The sequence below is a fragment of the Ictalurus furcatus genome, chromosome 13 (assembly GCF_023375685.1).
Source record: "Ictalurus furcatus strain D&B chromosome 13, Billie_1.0, whole genome shotgun sequence".
Lineage (NCBI taxonomy): Eukaryota > Metazoa > Chordata > Actinopteri > Siluriformes > Ictaluridae > Ictalurus > Ictalurus furcatus.
This window is the reverse complement of record NC_071267.1, coordinates 17,849,355-17,874,370: the sequence shown is the minus strand read 5'-3', so window position 1 is coordinate 17,874,370 and position 25,016 is coordinate 17,849,355. Positions and strand designations below refer to the sequence as shown.

The window sequence follows — 25,016 nt, the reverse complement described above, 5'->3', positions numbered from 1 at the left end:
TAGTGGACAACACATCAACACATTGCTCTCCCCATATGGTCGTCTGGTAGCTTGTTGTTATGTTTTGTTTGCTTCCCAACCACATTCCGACAGACTCCGCCTCCTCCGCGAGAAGGTTATACTGACAAGCATTTTGACCAATAGATAGGGGGCTATGACAGTGAGTTAAGAGCTAGTAGCCAATCCTTTTGCAGGAGGCAGGATTTGTCTGAATGTGGTTGGGGAAAAAACGCCATTTGCCGTCCGAGTGCTGTTGTTCTCTACAGGTGATTGGTGAGACTGTGCGACCAATCAGGAAGCGCGTAATCGCTCGGAGAGAACTTGTTAACCCTATGACTGACGACGAGTCTCTCAGCTGAAGTGATCATTAAAACGGTGTTGAGCTACTTTTTGGTCGACAGTTAGTGAGTGAAACTGATCTGGATCTTTAGTCTTTCTGGTAAATTATTACTGGGCACTTGTGATGGATGAGAAAATGGCTGTAATGATTTTGCGGCAAAGCGTTTGTTGTGTCGGAGCTCTCGGTCTTAACTATGCAGCCGTTGCTTGTCATATACAACAGAATTGTCACCGTCCACCCTAGTGGTTAAAATGGGTAAGTTGCTCTTTTTGTGAACATAAGTCTTTTTTGTTGTTGATGATGAAAATATATCATGTATCTCACTCACGTTCATATTTAAGTTTTTTTCTTGTTAAAAAACGAGGTCATGTCTAAGGAATTTTGCAGAATGTCGCTAGAATGAGCTAAACATTAGCTAGGTGGCTAACCTCGATAGGAATGTCTTGGCAGGTCCATGGTGTCGCTCTAACCTTCCATTTCTCCTTAAACGTATAACAAGCGAAAAGTGACCAGTCTGTACCAGAAATATTATGTATTTCTTGTTGTTAAAATAAACAAATCAACAACAGTATGGTTGTAATGGTAAATATGTTTTTATTCGGCTTTTCTAGTCTCCTTTCAACAAGAGCTTGCGACTTTTTTTCCCCCTGTCGACTGCCTGTGGGTTTTTTTTTTTTTTTTAAATGTGGCTTTTAAAAAAAACTCGAGATTGGAAAACGATCTTACGTTTTAAATCGGTATATTTATCATTTTCACTTCCGAAAGATCATTCATATGGATGTCTGGAGTGTGGTTTAAGGGGTCGCCTACTGTATAAGGGGACGTGGGTGGACGTTTTTAAACTTTGAGTTGTGTTTTCTTACCAGTTTATTCACTTTGCTTTACATTTCCGGTAATGTTATTTGCAAACATATTAAGCACGCGCGTCCAACTTCCTCCGTGTTCGGCGTCAGGAGGATGCACGCGCCAGTGTCCACCATATACCAGCCACGCTGTTTTTGCATTGTGGCTGTCTTTCTAAAGTTGATTTGCTCTCATTTCGACGCTTTAAATGTGGCCTCGTTTGCGATATAGGGCCTTGATCGTTGTCTAATTGTTGTCAAAAGCGACTAGGCGGCGACGCCGTGAATATTTGCTTCAGCCATCACACACACACATGCATCACCGGGCATGATAATTACACTATTAAAAAATCGACTTCACAACGACATTGTCATCGTCGAGAGCATGAAATTCTTGTCGGATTGTTTAGCGAGCTTGATTTCCTAGTTGAGTTGATTCAGTGTAACGGGATCGCCCCCTCTTTAGTCAGACCGCCATGGCATTATGTAATTACAGTAGCGATTTACAGACAGGCGGGACTGGAGCTTCTGCTGGGTTTGTGTAGTCATTGCCACATTTCACCGTCTTTACACTGTGCTAGACACTTCATCGTGGTTTTTTTATGTACTCATCGTTATGATCTAGCGTCTCTAGTTGGTTATTCCTCCTTTTCTCTACATTGCAGAGTGTATTCCTGGCTTTGGGCCATGTCCTTTGGGTTCTAATCTATGATCCCCACACACACACACACACACACACACACACACAGAGCCACAGAATGCATCTTAGTTCTGCCCCAGTTTACTCTGATGCAGTTGCAGTGGGGGAAGGGTGGAGGTGCCTTTTGGGTTTTCTGAGCCACACAGTCTGGAGTGTGCTGAAGATTTTCTTTGAAGTTTCTCTAGAGTTCAAGGATCTCACTGGGTGTCTTATTCCATGAAAAAAGGTTTTATTATTATTTAGGGCTACAACTAAGGATTCTTTTCATAATCAATTAATTGGCAGATCATTTATTATTATTATTTTCAATTAATCTGATTGGGGCAAACTTTCAGTACCATTTTTTGTTTAGGTAAAATAAAATCCATAAACTGAGTGCTACAAATATAAACTCTCTTATTTATATATATATATATATAACTTATAAAATTATAAAACTTCACATTAACAACTGTTTGTCCAGAATTAAATAAAATTGGTATGTGTGTGAGTATATATAAAATAGTATTTGTGCATTATTTTCATGGATGCACAAAAAGCACTGATAATTAAACTACAGTCCTAAATTAATAATATCTCACTTTCACTGCACCTTGTGGTTTGTTACTCACTGCCTTTAGACATATTATTTTACTTGTGTTTACTTTGATCATACCGTTCTAATTAGACATTATAGATCTTACTCGCCCTCCCACTGTTTATCACTGCTTCTACACTGCGAGTGAGGAGAAACGTAGCCTCGTTACTAACAGATCACTTCCATTATAATAAACAACAGAATTTACACTGCAAGAGTGCAAATACAGCGTATAACTACAATAAACTGGAATTAAATTAAATCTTTTAAGCAACTTGCACCAGTTTCCCCCAACCCCTTGAACAGTGGAGCATTTTGTTTTACATGTTTCTGAGGCTTGGGAACTTGGCCTAGATGAACATGACTAAAAGAGAAATCACTGCCAGAGACAAGTTGCTTTTTTGTAAAACATGTGTCCTTCTATTTTCAAGTGAATAATATATTTGGAATGTTATTTACATTCGGTCGGAGAGTTCCAGGCCTATACGGATCCTGTTGGAAGAGAAATCAATTGGTATAATTCTTGTGTTCATTAAAAGGAAAGAAATACTCATAAATGCTTATTTTGTGGAATTTGATTAGTTTAGTTCATTAGAAAATACCGGTGTGTTTAGAAATGGAAATATGATGCCTTGCATAAGTTTATCCCCTGTGAACTTTTCCACATTTTATAATGTTACAACCCAGAACTGAATTTCACTTATTTTATGTCCTATATCTACACAGAATAGCACATAACATTGGAATTAGGGTACAATTAATAGATTTTGCAAAGCTATCTATAAATATAAAATATTTGTAAAAAAATTATTGTATACGTAATCTCTGTAAACCCTAAATTAGTTCTGGTGCAACCATTTACCGTCAGAAGTCACATAATTAGTCAGGAACACGGTCTTCCTATGTGCAGTTAAGTATCGTGTATCTCAGTATAAATACATCTGTTCCTGGAAGGTCTCAATTTAACAGCCTAATGAACCAAGGAGCTAACAGAACAAAAATGGAGCGACGTTCTGGAAAAATATCAAACGGGGTTGGGGGGGGGGCAACAAAATGAATAAATATGGCACAACTGTGACTTTACCTAGAGAAGGCCATCCCAGAAAACTCAAAGAAGCAACCAAGAGGCCAAGAAAACCATTTTTTAGAAAACCATTACTGAATAAATGGCATATGAATTCTCATTTGATGTTTGCCCAAAGGTATGTGGAGAAAAGTTCTCTGGTGTGATGAAACCAAAATTTTACATTTTGACTTTGGTACAAAGTGCTACATTTGGCAGAAACCCAACACGGCTCAACACCCTGAGAACATCCCCACAGTGAAGCCTGGTGGTGGCAGCATTGTACTGTGGGTATGCTTTTCATTAACAGTGATTGGGAAACTAGCCAGGGGTGAGGGCAAGATGGATGGGGCCAAATACAAGGCAATCCTACAAGAAAACTTGTTCCAGTGTGCAAGAGAACTCTCCCTCCACAAAGACCCTAAGCATACTGCCAACGCTACAGTGGAATGGTTCATGACTGAGAACCTAAATGTGTTGGAATAGCTGATTTGTCTGAGAATCTGTGGCAAGACTTGAAAATTGCTGTTCACCAGTGGTACCCATCCAATTTGACAGAGCTTTAGCAGTTTTGCCAAGAAGAATTCACAAACACATAAGGATCCAGATGTTCAAGTTAAAATGGAGACGTGTCCCAAATGTAGACATATCCTAAACTACTTGTTGCTGTAAATGCAGCCAATGGTACCACCATTATGTGATAGGAAATGGACACAGGTCTCAGCCAGGGTACTATTAGTTAGGCAATTAGTTTAGAAACTGTAATGGTACTATGCCATACCATATGATCTGTTGGGAAAACACTACTGATAATAATTCAGTAGTAAAATGTGCAAGAATTAAAATTTTTCTGATTATTAATTGTCTTATGCTGGTGTTTTCATCACATTTATTGCTTTATATTTTCGATGTCATTGTGCAAATGCTGCATCTAATCCACTTTTTCATTGACTGTGTAGGTCCTGGAAGTTCTGACATAATGCATAAATTGGATATTATACTGCATGGGCTTTGCTCCATCTACAATATGTTGAGACTACAGGGGCCTAAAGGTGAGGAGGATTATATATCTAAAAATGTATTTTGGTCCTTGTATGATCAGAGATAATTTGACAGTGCTTTTGGCAGATCAGGTTATAATGTAGAACCTGATAAAAGTTGTTAATTTAATAAAAAGTCTCAAGTAACGCATTTTTTTTTCACAATAGTAACATCAGAGGTTTTATAATAATGTGTTTGTTACAGAAAATGTCTCCCCTAAATAAAACTTGAGTGCTTTCCCACAAAAATAGATCACAGAAACAAGAAAAGAGCCTAAACTTATTTAATACATGTATCAGGTCTGAAAATTTGTGACTTGGGACCTTGTGGTGCTGAAGTAGTTCACACACAAAGCCATACCTCTGATTGAGAAAAGTCATCAATTTTGCTTTGTTTTTTTGTTGTTTTAGTATGCAGTGGGATTTAAAAGGGGGTGGGGGGGCAGGCCTCCATGAGACAAAATAAAACCTATAGACAGAATGAGGGTCCATGCAAGGTTCACAATTTGTTTCTTTTTAATTATTGTCAACATATAGTTTTGGCCTGTTTGGTTTTGCAGTATTTATATTGTATTCTTTGAGAAGCTTTACCATCTCTCAGTTTCTGTATGCATCTTCATTTAATGTTTTGTGAAATCATGGCATTGGTGTAATGCCAAAAAAAGCTGACATGACACCTTCACTAGTCTGGGGTGATGTATCACAAGGCATAACTCTGTGTATAATCACTCTGTGCTTTTTGTTGTCCAGATATTCTATATACAAGATTACATAATATTTAGTAGAAACAAATGTTATGATTAACTAGAGAGAACAAAGGAACCAGTTCCTTTTAATCTTGTATTTTATGATTGAGTACACTTTTTTTTTTTTAAATCCAGACGTCATTTCCGTGTTTGACCACCAGAGGGCGACAAGTGGTGTGCGTTTACAGCGCTTTAGCAGTACAGTACGTGTACGGGGTAATTCATTTTACCTCAATTACTTGTATATTTTCGTTACAGAAATTGTTCTAAGCTCTAAAAATAGACCAGATTGTCTGGTGTATGACTATTTCTTCAGTCCTATAGTACTGCATTTATTTATTTATTTATTTATTTATTTATTTATTTATATTTGCAAAGGAGGATATTAGTGTGTAATTTAATTCTATACATGTTGATTATTTCTGAGTGCATACTACTATATAACTCAGTTAAGATTATTTAAGATGTATACAAAATACTCTTTTATTTATATATATATATATATATATATATATATATATATATATATATATATATATATATATATATATAAATTATTTAACAAATTATTTAACAACAGTATTTTGTATCGGTCTCGCATCGTCAGTTAGCAAATCTAATAATAATAATTGTTGTAATAATCTTATTTAACAGATGTGTTGTGTGAATATATAAAGTAATGTGTCGTATAATTCAGTTTCGGCAGCTGGATGTAAAAAAAATACCACAACACACACAAAGCCGTTTTTATTTGCGTGTGTTGCACCCCTTCCCCCAGCGCGGGGGCGCGCACGCGTGTTGAAGTGCGCGGGAATGAGTGACGCGTGAACGCGCGTCGCAGGAGGAGGGGGTCGGGCCGCAGGAAACAAACCCACAGCTAAAGAGTTTTTAATGTCCGCCATGTTGGCCATGGCGCACTGAACCAGGGAGACAGAGCGGCGCTACGGCAAAATCACACCGAGAGAGAGCGATCGAGCCCCGGGCCTTTTCGGCTCTGTTCTTCTCGCTGGACGCGTATTTTTCAAACCAATCCGACGACTGACTCCGAAGACCGACACAGATTCCTCAATGAGAGCTCTAACAGTGTCATTTGGGAATCTAAAGGGACATTATATGTTTATGTTACGTCTTTCGATATAAAAATGAGTAAATTGTCGTTTCGGGCGCGGGCGCTGGACGCTACCAAGCCCCTACCCGTCTTCCGCTGCGAGGATTTACCAGACCTGCACGAATATGCCTCTATTAACCGAGCTGTGCCGCAGATGCCGACGGGGATGGAAAAGGAGGAGGAATCGGTACGTTTTTAAGATACCATGGGTCATTTTTACACACAATTTCTATATATTTTTCAATAAAAGGAGCGCCTCAGTATCGCCTGCGCAGCTTTTCACAAAATGGCCGCCGCTTGTTTTTTCTCCGCGGTAAATCGTGTTGTTTATGAAACCCCTCGGTGAATTTTTCAGACCGAGCAAGAACATAAAGACGTTATCTTATGATTTTGAGCACAATATTCGTGTTGTATCGTGGTGTTTGACTAGCAATCGGCTTGCAAAACACAAAGGAGTCACGTGACAATGGCTGAGCAGCCATTTTGTTACAGCTTGGTTGGAGGAGCTCGTTGTGGCTGTAATGACAGAGAGCAAACAACAGAGGGCAAAACTGAGCTCACACACCCACAGCACATCCACATGGAACACTGCGCTTTCACTAAAGTACTAAGTTCAAACCAGTGAAGCAGGGTTATAAGCGGGTCTGGGAATGTATGGGGTCTAAAGGCACTCATTTCCAGTTCTGAGTGTATGACAAGTGCTTTAGATGAAGTAGATATTTTTGTCCTTGGAGCAATAGGAAAAAGTTGTCTTTAGAAATTCATTCTGATGTTTTTGATTTTCCTTTTATGTCTGGTAACTGTCTTTTTACAGAACAGTAAGAAATGGTCTGAAATTTAATAAACTAAGAATGTAAGTTCTGCAATTTTAAAGAGAAAATGACTTTTATTAATTTTCACTTGAGTTTAATTCATTCTTGATCCAGCTCCAACACCACTAACCAGGGAAATGTTTGTAGTCTCTTTATGCATTCTGAGAGTTCTTGAATGCCGATCTATGGTTATTTTTTTCTACCTTCTTGTCATGTATTACAACAGCATGTATACTGAATAATCGTTAGTTTTGTAAAGTCAGATTTGAATTGGTCGTTCTCACCTCAGTAGCACAAGATCAGGTGCGATCCCAGGCATTTACGAGCTCTTCTGCTATCTTTGGGGTTGATCACAGTTCCCGCTTCAGGTGAAACACCTGCACTGTGTGTTATGCATCACACTTTATTCAGGGCTTGATAATTAACTGACTTTGTCAAATGACATGTTGGAACACATTTACACCTGAAATGAGATTGTACGGATGCAGACTTGATGGTTTGCAGATCGGACCCTAGTTTGTAGGAATGTAACAGTCTGATTTTAGTATTAGCATTTGGGCCTGTCCTGCTCTGAAAACTTTATCAGGATCCACTGATGAATTTTATGTCATGACAGTGTTGAGATGTTTACTGCCTGCATAAATCTTGCATGTGAGCACAGGATAGAACTTGTTGTTTCACAGAAACGACTGGTACTATTGGTATATTATCAAAATTTGGGTCTGTGCATCATTCTAATTGAAGTTATAGAAGATGAGGGAACTTTGGCCTTCTATTGAAATTCATTTTCTTTTAAAAATAGTTGTAAAAAATGCAAACTACAGTCTGTCCACTTGCGTGAGTGTTTCTATTATTAGACTGATGATCACATTTGTAATTGTCTGCAGTCTTATTGTGGCATCTTGTCCATATTTCGGTTGTATTTTTAACCTATACAAGTGAGGTCAATCGTACACCGAAACAAGCATGAGACACTACATGAAAGCAAATTTAGTGTCGCTCAATACAGTTTAAAGCTTTTGTCATCGTGACTGAAGATGATTAATGTACATATTTATTTCTGTTACCATTGATGCATTTCAGTTGCAGCCTGCATTTTTATAAATGTGTCGAGCAGTATCATGTTGACCCTTTGATGGCACATGGTTGGTCTTTCACTTGAATTGAGGAAGTGGGCTGTTACCATACAAGCAGATATTACTGATCATTTTACACTTTGCGTAATACCCGTTTTATTTATACTGGAATAAGAAATGGGGAGCTCATGAAAGAACTTACTTAGTGCCTGTCTGATATGGTCTAATCTGCTAATTTTGAGTATAAAGCTGCAGTTTTCTTGTCTCTCCCAGAGTGCACTATTAAGTCTTAACAGTTATTTGGGATGCTTCAGTTGTAACCGAATGAGTCACCCCAAATAAATAATTCACAGCACACACTACCATGAACAGGGTAGTGCTGGACTGCTTTTAATTGATGAGCATATTTTTTATTATTATTATTTGTAACATTTGCCTAATTCCTTTATTTCTTTTTGATGAAAACATAATCAAGTTTTACAAGTTAAGGGATAAAAAGTATGCAGTTATTTTCATAAGTAGCATTAAATGTGGATGCCTCATTGATCGCTTCAGTACAATGTTTGTTTCTGTATTGGGTTGTGATAGAAGTGTTATGGTGGTAGTAGTGTGCATGTGTGAAACTTTTCAGGAGCACAAATGATGTGCTTCTTAGAAAGGTCAAATGTTCTCGTTCTTTGCCAGGTTGAATATTAGCACAATGATTTTAATTGTATGTTTTAATTTTGTGTAGATGCATGAGTGGAGAGTTGGAGTGTAATGATGCACAACATTCATTGGGTTCAATAAGGTGGTGTCTCAATGTGATACATTTTCGATAAAGCACAATTGAGCATTGCCTGAGTGTCTTAGATTTTCGTCTGTGTTTGAGTAGTGTGGTATTTATTTATTTATTTATTTATTTATTTATTTTTACTTCCCTGTAGCCTCCCCTGCTTCAAGATAAAGTGAAAGCTACGGTTTCATAGGAGCGATTGTGGGCTGGAGTACACTTAAATATTTAGTGCACCTCACATAACAAGCAGTATTTTACTATTGATGAAAAGCCCCCTTTATCATGCAGAGTGTTCAATGTGTTGTTGGGTATGCAGCCACGTTAAATCCACTGAAATCGTCTTCTCATTGTTTCTGCTGTTCTTTATTTAAGCATCTTTTTAGCACTGTGTTGAAGTTTAAGAAAAGTGTTTCATTAAGAAATACTGTTACTTGTAAATGTTACTGCTCATTTTGCTGTGATTGCTTCACTTGAGCTTGAAACTCCTGTCACTTGGGCATGTTGTAGAAATACAAAATGTAGAACTACGATACATGTATTCTGCTATCATCTTTTTTATACAAGTTATTATGCTTGAGTTAATAAACACTGGTCAGGTCCATTAGAGCTGTTTGAGGGACTGGTCATTTTAATCCTCCTCAAATCCTTGGTAGGGAACTCTTGCTCAGCAATGACTAAACTATTGAAGGCACATGAAGCTTGATTAGATGAGCAAATTCTGCACACAATGCTGCTGAGCCTGATGACCCTGTGAGTAAAAGTTGTATCGAACCATCTGAGCAACTGCTGCTTTCTTTAGGAAATAAGCATAAACACTTAATTTGTTTGGCTAGTGTTTTCAGTCTGGTTTTGAATTTACGTCAGGTCGTTTTTCTCTGATTTGGCAACCCTGCTTCTGATTAAGTGCGATAAGTAGTTATTGAAGACCATTTCCAGAAACATGGAAAAACCAGGTGCAAACGCTACTGTCCACTGGTGATTGGATCAGCTGAGATGGATGTGAACAGAGCCTGGGTGTGAACAGAGCCTTTGTGATGAGAATTTCATTATAGCGTTGGGAGATTTAGTGTAGTACTTGGATGACAAGATATCTCTTGCTTTAAAGAAGGGTGAACCCTCTCTGAGTTTATGAACATGGGGTTTACGTTGTAACGTTTGCTATAAGCAATGTATAGATTTCACAGCAGTGTTTTTGGATATTGGTACATTTGTGAGAAGTATCGTACCTTTTATGTAACAAGCTGGGTATGGAGTGGGAGGACATGTTTAAATACGTCGTGAAGGGTTTGGTACAGGGACAGAATTTAGTTTGTGTGCATCTCCTATGATTTTGTGTGCAAGTCAGAGCAAACCTTAAATCGTTATAGTATTTGCTGCATCACCTGCACCTTTTATAACCAGGTATAATGTTGGGCTATAACTTGCTCAGTATGGATTCACTTCATGTGTGAAAGTTGTCTAACTTTTTTAAACCATAGTAAGGTGTGTGTTTTGAGTCTGTAGGAAGTCTTTTGAAGTTTGGCAAGTTGTCTATTATTTACATTTTGGGTTTGAATAATTTATGTCCACTGTAGGACCGAGTCATGAGGGAAAATATAATTCAGCACTGTTGAAATTAGGGCTGCAACTAGTTATTTTTGATACTTGACAAATCTGTTGATTATTTCTTTGATTAATCGGTTAGATGGATTAAACAGCCTTTTTTTATTTTCTATATTTTTTTTTTCAAGAAAAAGTTTTCACATTTTCCCCAATGTTGTCTTTCAAACAATTTGCAAATTGAAGCCTATGAAAGATATTTAATGTATCTGTGGGCTATGCGTTACATTGTGCAAAGGATTTTTAAAAATAATAACATTCAGTTTTTCCACAGTGATGTCATAGACCCAACTAATCGGTAATGAAATCCTTTGATTTATTTCAATTGCCGATTATTGTTTATTAATTAGTTGTTGCAGCTCTCTTTGAAATTGAACGTGTTCAATGTTAAATCAGTAACAATTTCTTAAGCGGTCTGTTGGGTGGGTGTGGATGTCTGTTGGAAGAAAACGCAACCATGTGATTTTAGTATACAGGGTATCCCAATAGTCACCATACATGGGGGACTATGTTTTCCAGCACCACGTCGGGTGTACCTTCGTCAGTGGATGTTCGTGGACGTCCACTTCTCAGTCGGTCCACAACACTTCCAGTCTTTTTTGAATTCGTTTGTTTGACAACAGTGGTGTGTGATGGGCTTGCCAAGTTTCCTGTTAACGTCCATCGGAACCTTGCAACAGGTTTCTGATACAGCCATGAGAATGATTTCAATATGATGTTCTTTTATCAAAGGCGTTCTTAAAGGCTGTCTGGAAAAAAATAAACTGAGTATGAAGACATTTTGCTAAAGACTGTTTTTCTCTCTGCATGGAGAGTTTTGGGACACCCTGTATAATTAGCAAAATAAAAATTACCAAATGCCTACGCAAATCAGGTTTAATGCAAGCGTTAACAAAGTATCTACCCATAAAGCCGGTGTTGGTGGTTAAACGATCAGCGTCAATATATCTTTAAGCAAGCAGTGCTATTTTGTGATATTCAGCAGTCCTGTATCCTTCTCTTGTCTTGAGCCAGCAATTGAGCATTGTCTTTGAATGTTTATTTTGGAGTAGCTGAGATGCTTTGTCATTATGGAGACTGGGTAAGAGGTGATGGAAGTGTTCCAGTTGGAGTTGACCTGCTTTTCCCAGGCAGAATGCCGAGCCAGAGGGCTGCTTTAGTCAGCGCTTAGTGCCTGCCTGCCTTCAGGAGCCGCAAGTCATCCTAAAGCCGCAGAGTTAAAATAGGCTGATGAGAGATCCGTTTTGGTTTCTTTTTTCTTACCATCTCTGAACATTAATCCAACTATTCAAATTGTCTCATTATTTAATTCCGTGCTATATTTGGCTATTTATTTTAGCCTTGGCACGGTCTATTCCTGAGGTTTTTATTTTTTACTGATGTTTGGGTTAAACCCATTTACTTCAAACGCCATTAAAACCTGCTAATAACTATATGATTAAACACAGCTTTGTTACAGTGATTGAAATCGCAACTCATTATCAGTGTTTTTAAAAAATCCCAGACCCACAGTTACTGTATGTTCCCCAGATCCCACTTTAAGAAGAGTTTAGAGGAAACCGGTATGTGGACCCCGGGAGCAAATCCAGTACTTCCTGATTTTAAATTGTGCAAACGACTTGCGTTCAGTATTGTGCCAAATGAAAAGTTTATTAATCAAAAAAGTACTCCCATTCTTTTAAAGCTATGGAAAAGTAATTACATGTTCCCTGGTGAAACATGTGGGAAATCTGACTGAGCAAAACAATGCAGCAACTTATGACGTAAAGCATTATACAGCCAACTTTAGTTTTCCCCTAAAGCTGTACCACAGGTTGAAGTTAACAAGCTGGTGTAAGTTAACTGCATGTTAACTGTTGGACTTAAGGGATGCAGATGCTCATCCTGCTGTTTTGAGACCAGAGACAGCTGCATAGTCATTGAATGTTTGGCTTTAGTTAAGTAAGTGTGCCAAAGGCCCGCCGAAGTAAACTAAATGGTATAGGCCTATAACATGTTACGGACATTCATGAGTAAACATACGCCTTTTTATATTCTTAGAATTTTCCATAATATGCACAATATCCTATGCACATTTGGGAAGAAAATAACACGCCTATAATAACAAAACAACCTTTTTGTTTACATCGATGCATGCAATATGATTAGGCTCACATGCACTATGTTGCCAGATTGTGCATCTGAGACATCGTCTAGTGACACATTATATATTATAGTCTTTATAGTTGATGATTATTAACAGTTATTTTAATTTTTTTTTATTTTAAGTTTTTATTTCAAGTGATCATAATCGCATAGATTCATTGTACAGTCGTACTAGTCTATTATTTGGAGTAAAAGTGCCGTTTCTTTTGGGTGGGGTGCTGGACTTCTGAGTGGGATTCTCACACCCTGTCATGGCTGTATGCCACTGCAGTAGACTCCTCTTGGAGTATTAAAGGTGACAATTAATTGATAACTAATTTAAATGACAATCATCAGAATTTGTGTACATTGACATCCCTGGTATGGGAATTTTGCTGCAAAAAGATGAGTCAGGTTGTGTATGTGGACATGTGTATGCAGGAGAGAAAGACTTACCAGTTGTGTGTTGAGATTAGACGTTATACAACTATCTTGTATAGTATAATTATTGTTATACATCTATTTTTAGATGCTGTTTAAACATATACTTGCACACATTTACTGGATAAATAATAAACGTGTTAGTGCAATGAAGCCCTAGTGTTATGCAGCCATGAGTCCTCCATCAATCGCCATCTCCACCAACAAATCATGTGTTTCAGTTTATAAATTGAGCAGATTGTGAAATATCAGATGCATTGGACTGTTTATACATGGTTGCTGAGCATTGAAAGCATTTAAGAAATGCTTAGAGAAAGCTGGTAACATGTCTTTGGTGTCAATTTTATGTGGAACATTAATGAAAACCATGCTTTCATCAGAACAAGAGTGAGCAGAAAAATCGCTTTAGGCTCCAAAACATTTGAATCTCCTTTGGTGGCTGTATTAATAATTCTGATTTTAAGTGTCATAGTACTTCAATCCACCACTTTTTTTTTCTTTTCTTTTTTCTCTCCAAGGATTTACACCTTCTGTGGCCAAATTGTGAGAAAAGAACAATATCTGTAGCTTTGTCCATGGTTAATCCTAACGTTATAATGATTGGTTTCTCATGAGGCTTTCCATTAATTATATGAAGTATTGCATGCAGGTATATTGTGGGAACAGGTTGACAGAGATAAATGTGACTCAGGGGGTTTTGTTTGTTTGTTTGTTTTGGGGTGGTTGGTTTGTTTTTTTTTTTTTGTTTTTTTTTGAAAATTCAGGCAAGACTGTGACATACCAGAAATACAGAATACTACAGTACATAAGAAATAACTTAAATGTTAACATAATGTCACAGAAGGACATAAAGGGAAAAACTAGCAGAGCCGGATTTTGTTTTTGCCATATAAAATTATACCTGTAAGTGTTTTTGGCAGCTTAACCTGCGTACTGAAACTCTGTCCTGATCCGTGTGTGTGGTTTGCTGTAGGAGCACCATCTCCAGCGGGCCATCTCGGCACAGCAGGTGTACGGGGAGAAGAGGGACAACATGGTGATTCCCGTGCCCGAAGCAGAGAGCAACATCTCCTACTACGAATCGCTGTACCCCGGCGACTTCAAGATGCCAAAGCAGCTCATTCACATACAGCGTGAGTTGGCAAGCATGTGGACCTAATATGAATGTTAATTAAGCAGAAGGGCAGTTAGTGAGTCCAGTAATAACAGGACTGCTTATGAATGCAGAAGCAACTTTGTATGTGATGGTTGATCATGTTGCACATGCATTTAGGGTGGTGTTTGGAAGCCATCTGCCTCTTGCCTTTAAGCCCTCACTTTAAGGTTTATCTTAGTGGGATGCCATTGTTGTAGTAATTACCAAGGCTCTGTGTGAAGAGTGCATGTTGTATAGTAATAACCACTTGTCCATCTGTTCACAAATTGTTAGGGTATATTTTCACACTAGCTGGATTTCCTCATCTGCAAGCCCGTTCTTTTAACACTGGAAAGTGTTTTTCCCTTCCCAAATGTCCAAATTTAAAGGTTTTAACACAGCACTGAGGGATGTCACGCAGGGTATTTAAGATGGAGCGTAGTAAACTAAATGTTGAAAAAATAAATCAACACCAGATCATTATAACTCTATGACCTTAAGCTATATTTAAGGTCATGTGGCTGAATAATTACAAAATATTGTTTTTCTGTCTATGGCCATAATCTGTACATACAGGAATATTGCCTGCCTGCTGTTTTTGTATTACCCGTTGAAATATTTAAGGTAGTTCAGTCACAAAAGCATAGTTTTCTTTTTCCTCAAACAAAAAAACAGAAAGGTTATAAGACCTAGATGCTTCACTGCGAAGCTGTGGTATTAAGTCAGCTTTTATTGTGGAGGAGAGAAGGTGAAGAGGTTGGAGGTACTCTCTTCTTACAGAAACGTATATGATTTTATCTCTTTCATTTTAAAAGGTGTGTGTGTGTAAATTGATATTGATTTCTTGGTCTTTCCCTGCATGTTTATGTAGTTTAGTCTAGTTGAAAATCCCTGGGGTTATTGCTGTGTATAATGAGTTTTCTGTGCTTTTCAGCAGCATGTCCTGAATAGCGCACACATGCAGTGCTGTGTGCTCCCTTGGGGAGCTAGTTTATCATACTGATGTGTAAATGCATCAACCATTAAATGCTTAATAAATATTTTCATGATGTGTTGAGGTGCTTAGGATTTACAGCAGATCGGTTCCTTTGCTGCGTTTCATTTTCATTTAAGGAGCTAACCAAATGTGGTATCTGAGTGCAGGTCTGTCCACAATTTACTGTTTGTCTTGGGTTCTGGATTTCATCAACCTTAGGCTTATGCTGTACAGTAGTACTATCATATACTCAATAGTGCTTTAGCTGAAATCATGTACCTCTGTTAGTTGTCTTTCTGGTTTCTTACGCTCATGTGTGAGTATAGGTGTGTGTCTGGCCAGAATTAGTGTATGCGTTGCTAACTGGAAGTGCCTTGCTGTCAAAGGGCATCTGAGCACCCCAACACACCAACATTTTTTTTTTTTATACAAAAAAGTACAGTGTGTGGGATATGAGTACAAATTCATCTCTTTCTAACTCCAACTACAGTTGTCTGAACTCCTGAAATGCCAACAGTGTTGCATCATTGACTTGATTTAGTCATCTCAACACCATTTTGTGTGTGTGTGTGTCTGTTGCTAAATTTAGTATGCATATTGATGTCTTTTTAGTTAAACTCCAGTGATAATGTATTCAGGGAATTCCCCTTCTGGAAGCTCCCATAGTTCTCAGGTCTGTGTGTTTGCTTTGTCCCTTAAGGCATGCTGCTCGTGTTTGTGTGTTTTTGCCATTGTCATAATCCAAGGCTTCCAAAGTAAACCTTGGAAAAATGCCAGGATTGAGGCAGATGTTAATGAGTTCTTGTTAAGCACAGAAAGAACCGTGCAATACCTGCTCCTTTTTTAAATGTATTTATTTACTGTTTGTTTTTAAATAAATCATTGTACAGCTTTCAGTCTGGATGCAGAGCAGCCAGATTATGACCTGGACTCTGAGGATGAGGCGTTTGTGAACAGGCTGAAGAAAAAAATGGAGGTGGGGGTGCTGCAGTTCGAGCAAATGATTGACCGGCTAGAGAAAGGCAGTGGCCAGCAGGTATCACCATTTGTAATGTCTTAAAATAAGTTCCAAGACTTCACTTTTTGAAGCTTGATGATTTTTTTTATTATTATTTTTTATTGTTGGTGTCAACAACAGTCATGTTCATTGTGTTCTATTTAGTTTAAAGTTCTTAAAATTGTCGGCTTGGCTGCTACCTAATGGTAAAAATTTGAAAGGCAAAACTGAATACCCTCTAGACATTTTTTTTTAATTATTATTTGTCAATAAAATTCCCCCTTTTTTCATGAAAAAACATAGTTAATTGTTATTGCTTGGGGAAATCCCTAAGTACATATTCCATGTCATTTGCTTTTCAGCTGGTGACTTTGCAGGAAGCAAAGCTCTTGCTTAAGGAGGATGATGAGTTGATCAGGGAGGTGTTTGAGTACTGGAGCAGAAAGAGGAAATCATGTAAAACTGGATCACTTGCGCCAGTAGTCAAGCAGGAGAAGAGAGATTGTTCCAGCACCAGTGACCCCTATGTGGCCTTTAGGCGCAGGACGGAGAAAATGCAGACCAGGAAGGTGAGTGTCCTGAGGCTACTCTTAGTTTTTAAATTAAAATGAGTGAAAATGTACAGACCTACTTCATCTAAACAGTGTGGTCAGGATGTCTAAACAGGATGTGGTCAGGAGTATTAAACTTTTAAATAAATAAAAAACGAATTTTCATAGATCCTCAATCCATAATTTGAGGATCCACACACATTGATGAATAACTTCTCTTCTTGGTTTTTTGTAACAGAACCGTAAGAATGACGAAGCATCATATGAGAAGATGCTGAAACTGAGGAGAGACCTGAGCAGGGCCGTCACCATTCTGGAAATGATCAAGAAACGTGAGAAGAGCAAAAGAGAGCTGCTGCACCTCACACTGGAGATCGTGGAGAAGAGGTATGACATCAGTAGACTAGATGGCATATTTGGCTTTTCATGTTTCCAAACAAATGATTGATGGTAGTGAGCATTACACTGACTCGCTGACTACGTTTACATGGACAGCAGTAATCTAATTATTGACCTTAATCTGAGTAAGATAATAATGTGATTAAGGCGTTTACATGAGTCGCTTTTAGAATACTCCTGTCATGTTCCCATTTTACATGTTTTAGAACATAATTAGATTAACAGCCCGCGTCATTACGTCACTGCGCCACGCCATCCGACGTCCCTCCAGAATTTCACGTATCAACATACAGTTCGTCTTCGTTATGGTACCATATACAGTTTTGGGTGTTTTTATTATTATTTTTTTTTTACGAACGCTTTAAGTGCAGTTAATTTGTCATGCTATACATGCTAATAGACAACTGCTTGAAGCGGTGGGTGTGTCCCAAATCGCGTAGCTACCGTCTATATAGTAGCCGAGATACATGTATTTTTCCCCACTACAGGCCTATAGTAGGAAAGTATGCGATTTGGGACACAGCCGAACTCTCTTGTTTGACGTAAAACTGCCGTGTGTGATCGTGTCCTGTCGCAAAATGCGGTGAAAACTCCCACACGACGTTCATAATGTGATTAAGGTGTTTACATGTCACTACTACACGTCCATAATGCGACTAAAACAGGAGTACTCCACCTGTCTTAATTAGATTATTGCTTACTTCGATAATGACCTTAATTAGATTAAGGTAAGTAAAAATTGCTGTTTACATGGTAGTTTCTTAGAGTATGGTCTTAATCGGATTAAGAGTGGATTATTGTTGTCCATGTAAACGCAGCTACTCTCTACCAGTAAGTGTGATCTTAATTTTACAATGTGTTCAGGAAGCTAGGTCCAGTTACAGAATTCACAATAAAAAGGGAGGGGTGGAATTTGGTTAATGGACTTTCTTCCAGTGTTCCCAACTGAGTCTTCCATACCTCACATAGAGTCTGACTTCATATTAACAGTAACTTCAGCTATTAATTACTGCTGCTGTTCCATGTGGGTGTAAGTGTCCTCAGAGAAAGCGTTAGTAAGCCCTGTTTTAATAAGCTCATCCTCCACAAAAGCACATAAAAGAATCAAGATTTATGCTTGATTTTCTAGCGTAGCACATGTTTGTCCAGGAAGTTGGCCAAGCTTTCCGGTTCAGCTATGGTCTTGTTTTCTCACAATACACACCATGTATCTGGCTAGTGTCTGTTTTTTTTCTCTTGACCTGTTTTAACCATAAGGTGACTGTGTAGTAAATAGACCGTGTCGTTTTATGGCTAATTTACGCTACACTTTGTTTTGTTTGGTTTCATTAATGATTTCAGCTAATGTATTCCTGATTCTGAAAAGGTATTCCGTCATCCATGCACACTAATTAATCTAAAATGTTTAAGTAACATTTTTATAGACAGGCAGGAAACGCTTTTGATGTTTATGAAGCTTATTAATCCAAGCATTTTGGTTTATATCTATAACTGAAAATGTAAGAGAGAATTCTATGAGCTCATATTTGTGCTGACTAATATAATACAGTGACCCTCTGGTCATAAGAGGGCAAGATATTAGATTAAGACTAGCTCTATGATGTGTATCTCCAGGAACAGCATACCCGACTTTGGTGCTGATGTCATGGCGGAGGCACTGGCCATGGCCAAGCCCATTTACAAGATTCCCATCATTCCCTTACCTAGCAGCAGCCAGTACCGTCACCAGGACCATGTTGAGCTCAAGGACTATAGGACTAAGGTGAGAGTTTATCTGATCGTACCGCGGTTAAACCTTGGCTACATAATGGATGTTGCCGCATCTGTGAAGTAAATGTATAGATCCAGGAGTCATAATTCCACAGTTCAGAATTAACAGACTGAGAATTTCCTGATCATTTGCTGTAAAACAAAATTATAGAAGGTTCTTATGCTTTTTTTTTTTTTTTTTTGGTTGGTTGGTTGACTACATCAGCCTGAGAAGATTGAGGTGGTCCGGACAAAGAGGAAGTACGAGAAAAAGCCCAAGATCCAACCATTCTCCACTCCTCAGCAGTCTGGCTCCCACCTATTCAACCTTAAAGACCTCAACCAATACGACTTTCCCAGCTCAGATGAAGATCCTTTCTCTCAGGTATGAGTGGAGTGCATGCATTGTCGCATTTCGACTCCACATTTATCTTAAGACATCTTCATGAAAATTTGTGCTACTCTTAGTGCTTTTAGTTTTCTCTGAACACATTAACTTTTTTTAATTGTTTATACTGATTTTTTTTCTTCTTCTTTTTCTTCTTTGTGCAGATGCATTCTGGGTCATCGGAGGCTGAGGAAGAGAATGACCCTGATGGAGCTTTTGCTTTCAGAAGAAAAGCAGGCTGTGTTTACCACTCTGTATGTCCCCCTCTCCTCCCTCATTCATACATTTTCATCTTTTGCTAGTTCCTTAATCATTCGTCAAGGCTTTTGTTCAAATGAAAATGTAATTCATCACATGTATTGATATTGCTTTAAAACAACCTGTGTACACCTCTCTCTCTAGGCTCGTTTGGATCAGAGGGGTGGCTGGCCATGGTGTAGTGAGGCTGAGGGTGGGTCATGTGATCCACGATTCCGATATTCTCTCGCCAGCCTTTCAGCACCACGCCGCTGCCTGGGGTTGGCACGACGTCGGGTGGGACGAGGTGGCAGGCAAGTCTCTCTGAAACAAGTGCCGCGCTTCCACCACAGGAGCCTTTTTAGGAACTTTTTCAAGAACATGCATACAGTGGCATGCTGCTCATAGCGGGGAAAAAGACTGTGTGTGACCTGTCGAATATAGCTGGTGTTAAATGTGTGGCAAATGTTAACACCATATTCATATAATAAAGTAGAAAGGATTCATATCACAACTTTGATCTCAACCGCCTCCATGTTGGTTGTGTCTGTACTTTTGCCACATGTTAAAATGTCATCTTGTTGCACAAATTATTTTGCATGATGGTCACAGTTCCTGAAGTGTGGTGGAAATGCAAACTAGAAACTTGTTCTTGAACTGTATGGTTCTGTTTCAGGACAGTGCCAGAACCCTTTTGCTAATTCATAGGTGCTTCTGTCCAAATGTTTAATGCCTTGTGTCTGTGATGTACAGAGTGCTCCTGGACCGGGCCCACTCGGAACTTGACGGCATTTTCCACAGTCTAGATTCCCACATAGAAGGGGATTTGGCAGCTTCTGCTTCTCCTCCCCCTCCTCCTCTCCCAGAGAGCTCCTCTTATAGCAACACCTCTTTCCCCACATCATCATCACAGACTTCTGCTTCCTCACCTGACCTGAGGCAAATCCTACAAAACATTAAGAGCTGCCGCTGGAGACACTTTAAACCACGGACACTAAAAAGCCAATCGGACACAAGGAGTAGCTCGTCCCACTGTGGTCTCAGAGGCTTCAGCCGCTCCTTAACCACAGCGTTAGGATCAGGCATTAACATACCAAACAGAGGAGCTGCTACTATAAATTCTTCACTGGGTGAGTTTGTATGCATGTACTCGCACATACAGGCTCCACACCTGTCTGAATTCTTGCCCTTAACACCTTTATTGGAGAAGAATATCATAATAAATTTGTGCAATCTACAGCCATGATATTTAGTTTGGTTCTGAGCTTTAGAGATGGTGCATAATAATAGTACATTAAACTACTACAAACAGGAATTTTATGTTTTCCTATTTGTAAACATTATAATCTCCCTTACCTTTGACTCAGTATGTGGGCATAATTGGAGAGGAAGAAGAGTGTGTGGGTTGAAAAATTAATTTGTGCAAATTATCTGCTGCGTGGTCATGCTGTGGTAACTTGGGAGGCTGTGACTAGCAAACCCATCTGCAACCTCACTACTTTCTTTTGTGTGTGTTGTGTATTCACACCCACTTCAGTATTGTGCATTATCGGCATATGAAAAATGAAAGTGGAAATGTTTTGATTATGAATGTGAAAAGGAAAGGGGAAAGCAGACGATGCTTGGTTTTCTCCCTATTCCCAGCAGCACACGCTCAAGTCTTGATTTCACTTTGAACATGAACCTCATTAAACAAGTGAGTGTATAATAAAAACATTTTATCCAAGATTGCAAACAGCCAACCATATGCTAATGCTGATGAGGTTAAAGGGTTCTTTTTCCACTTTTATGAGGAAATGTGAAAAAGTTCAGAGAGAGTTAAAGTTCCATCACATACAGAATACACACACTCGTAAAGTGGATGGAGTTGTATTGGTCCACATGATCAAACTTGGCTAATAGATTTTCAAGAGTTGTTGCTTTATATTAAATTAGATCTCAGCTTGTTTTAAAAATAAAAGAACACAGTACCAGTGTGGTGCTTTCCATAAATAAATTGTGCAGTGGTAAGTTGTTCTTTAATGTAGCACAGCTTTGGCATAATGTGCCACTTTAAATACGTTTACATTTTTATGCATGTCAGATGCTCAATAAAACAGCTGGTCTACTAGATGGCTAATGCACAGGCAGACTGGTCGCAATTAAGGGGATAGGAGGGTGTACACAGACATGCTGGATAACATACTTTGATGGTAATATTTATGCTTTGTGCTAATGATTGTCATGTTTGTGTTTTTCAGTGTTCACAGCAGAACAGTTCCAAGAGCACCAGGAACAGCTGGCTCTCATGCAGAAGCAACAGCTGGAGCAGATCCAACAGCAGGCCAGTGAAGGCTCCAACAACACACAGGTGTGTGCGTGAGTAAAAGACTGACATAAGGCAGACATTGTATTTCTTATTCATTTAGTAACTTTCTTTTCATTTATCCTTAGTCTCTAGTCTCCGTGTCTAAGACGCTGGATTCAGCCCGTGCCCAGTTTGCAGCCTCTGCTCTGGTCACCTCTGATCAGCTGTTGACCCTAAAAGTCAAAGAGGATGGTGTTGTGGGAAGTGGAGTCAATGGCATCCTCCAGGCCTCAGGTGAGAAGAATGGATACACACATCAAATTATTTTTTAGATTGCCAAAAAAAAAGGGGGAAATAAAATCTTATTTGATTGCATATCCACACTGGTTTAGTTTTATAATATAGGTGTGCATGAGCTGAGTAGCGACCAACCTGGAGAGGTCAGTATGGATTATGTTTAATATTGGCACAATATCGAAGTGGCACAGAGCATATTTTGGTGCAGACAACAGTAACAAAAAATTATATTTTGGTAGCATGTGCCACCAAAATATAGCATTTGCTGCTGTCACTAACTAGCACTATTACCCTGACTTACCTTAATTCTGGTTTTTATGTTAAAGGTTTAAGAAGCACAGTACACAAAAAAGAGGATGATTGGGCAAATTGTCACATGTTCATAAATTAGATTTGAATGCAGCTGAGAAAAGTGAGATTTCTTGTTTTTTCACTTTCCCTCCCCTTCAAACAAAACAGATTTACCAGGAACTGTGTTTTAGTGGCCCGGTCAAACAAAACCATACACCTGGCGCCTTCTCGTTACTACCTTTTTGTAATTATTCCGTCATCTTATTGTGTTAATTCTATTCCAGGAGTTTACAAGGGCTTACAACACTCTACTACATCTGCTTCAATGCTTACAAGCCCATCACCAGTGACCATGACTTCTGTCCCTGCTAGCTTATCTGCTTCTAACAGTACGAACTCCACCACCACTTCTATCCACAATACACACAATCCGCTCAGTAATCATGGGAACAGTACTGCCAACTCCGCCCCTCAGCTTCTGATTGGGAACAGTCTGCGTCTGAGCGTTGCCACGCCCCAGATCCCCAGCCTCAACTCTCGCCATCTGCCCAGAGGTCTCGGTGGCATGCCACCTGCTGCCTTAAAACTCGCAGCCGCTGCTAACAATTGTCAACTTCCCAAAGTCACCACTGGGTGAGTGCGCATACACCACATGATTTGTTTCACTCATTAATTATATATCATTAAGTTCTATTTTAGCATGTAAACTCCCAGAGTAAGAAAGGAAACTTGGAAATATACTGATTGTCCTTTTTTTTTTTCTTTTCCTTTCCCCCCCCCAGGGAGAATCATGAGCAAGAAAAGCAGTCCCTCAACAGTATAGCGGAGAACACAGTTGCTATGGAGGTGACGTAGTAACCGTTGCCTGGGCGATCTTTTCCCTGCCCACTACATTCTTTTGGTGCTGTGCACCAATCACTTTTGGGAATACAAAGAGACAGCCGGTTTCCACAGCAACTGTCAGGCCTTGACAGCAAATCTCATCTTTTTTCCCCCTTTTTAATATATATTCATTATTGTTAGAGAAAATTCATATGTAAATTATGAATATGGCAAATATTCAATGTACAGTAACTGCATATTTGTATAAAAAAAAAAAACTCCACCCCACCAAAATCTTGTATATATGTTACTTGAATCCAGATTTGTTCATTTGTGATGTTTTGCACTTGGGGAAATACAGAAATTTAAAAAAAAAAAAAAAAAAAAAAAAAAAACAGGAGGGGGGGAAGGCAGAAGGGGAGAAATATTGCTGAGAGAGTGCGAGTGAGCCGTGTTGCGGGCGAGAGTATCGAGTCATTGCATTGTGCATGGTGAGGAAACCTGCTGTTTTACCTATTTATTGTGCTGTGTTTACACGTTTCTTTTTCCATGAACACTGTACCGTCATTTGTTCCTGTGTAGTTGGTGTTTGGGTAGCTACAGGTTTTTTGTTTTTGTTTGGTTTTTTTGTTTTAACTTTGTGAACAGCATCAGGTTCTTCATTCTCCATTTCTGATGGATCTTTGCAAATCATATGAGTGCAACTTTTTTTTTTAATTCATCCTGTTGTCTTTTAAATTGTTTATCCCCCTTTGTGTTATCTTGCCTGTTGGCTTTGTTTAGAATGGGCTATGTAGGTTTGTCACTCTGAGGGTTTGAGAATGGTGGGTGGGGTGGTGTGTAGGAAGCTTCCATTTAACTAATAATCCCAAAACAAGTGATAGACAGGTCATGAAGCCTTCACTCGGAAGCATCTGTGGCTTCCACTTCAGCTAAGCACTGTTGTTTTTTTTTGTTGTTGTTTTTTTTTTTTTGTTGGTGTTGTTTGTTTTATGTTGACTTAAGTAAGGATTATTGCTGCTTTTGTATAATTTCAGTTCCTTTTTCATATTCTGAAATATAGCTTCCTCCTTCCATAACAGTTTCTTTGTATAAGAGGCAATTATTTTTGTATCTTTTATTTTGTGTGTGTATTTTTGTTTCTGTTCTTGTGGTGAAGCGACTTTGTGCTTCGCATGGTGGAAGACTTTTTGTCCATGTCAGTACCTTTCACTGATGAGTGAATGCTAATGACTTTCCATTCTTGCTGTGCCCGTGTCATTATTTCAGCTAAACGGCACGTGAGATATAGGAGCGGGAGGAGCCATCCAGCTCCAACAGACTCCAGACTATTTCATTTCCTAAATCCACAAGTTAAAAAGGTGTGCCTTCCTTTGGGAATATGCTTCTTCATCTCTTCCATGAAGAGGATGGCTCTCGGGCAAGGCTGCAGTTCTGTGGTCCTGTGTTGCCCAGAGCCCGGATCTCCAATATTCAATCCACTGGCTGAACTGAACCACCATCCAGTCCAACTTGGTGGCTGACGGAATTAAACTATTGAGAGGGGGGGGAGAAAAGATAATCATATTGAAAATCAAGAGGGGAAAAGATGAGACCATTCACACAAAAATCTGATAATAAAGCCCAGGTTATTATATGTGAGAA

General features: G+C 38.9%; 1 protein-coding gene across 2 annotated transcripts; it reads left to right on the top strand.

Moving 5' to 3' along the window:
* The first annotated feature begins 307 nt into the window (after window positions 1-307).
* On the top strand, window positions 308-25,016 carry epc1a (enhancer of polycomb homolog 1 (Drosophila) a). 2 transcript variants are annotated; one of them, XM_053639633.1, is made up of 15 exons: window positions 308-595; window positions 4,482-4,574; window positions 14,217-14,376; window positions 16,245-16,390; window positions 16,714-16,920; window positions 17,141-17,289; window positions 18,916-19,063; window positions 19,277-19,435; window positions 19,603-19,692; window positions 19,841-19,989; window positions 20,429-20,805; window positions 21,916-22,025; window positions 22,109-22,256; window positions 22,835-23,183; window positions 23,333-25,016. In XM_053639633.1, the coding sequence occupies exons 3-15, from the start codon at window positions 14,277-14,279 to the stop codon at window positions 23,403-23,405; spliced, it is 2,205 nt and encodes a 734-aa protein (XP_053495608.1). In that variant the 5' UTR covers window positions 308-595; window positions 4,482-4,574; window positions 14,217-14,276; the 3' UTR covers window positions 23,406-25,016. The 2 variants fall into 2 exon arrangements, with proteins under 2 accessions (XP_053495608.1, XP_053495607.1); XM_053639632.1 differs by lacking the exons at window positions 308-595; window positions 4,482-4,574 and adding an exon at window positions 5,926-6,603.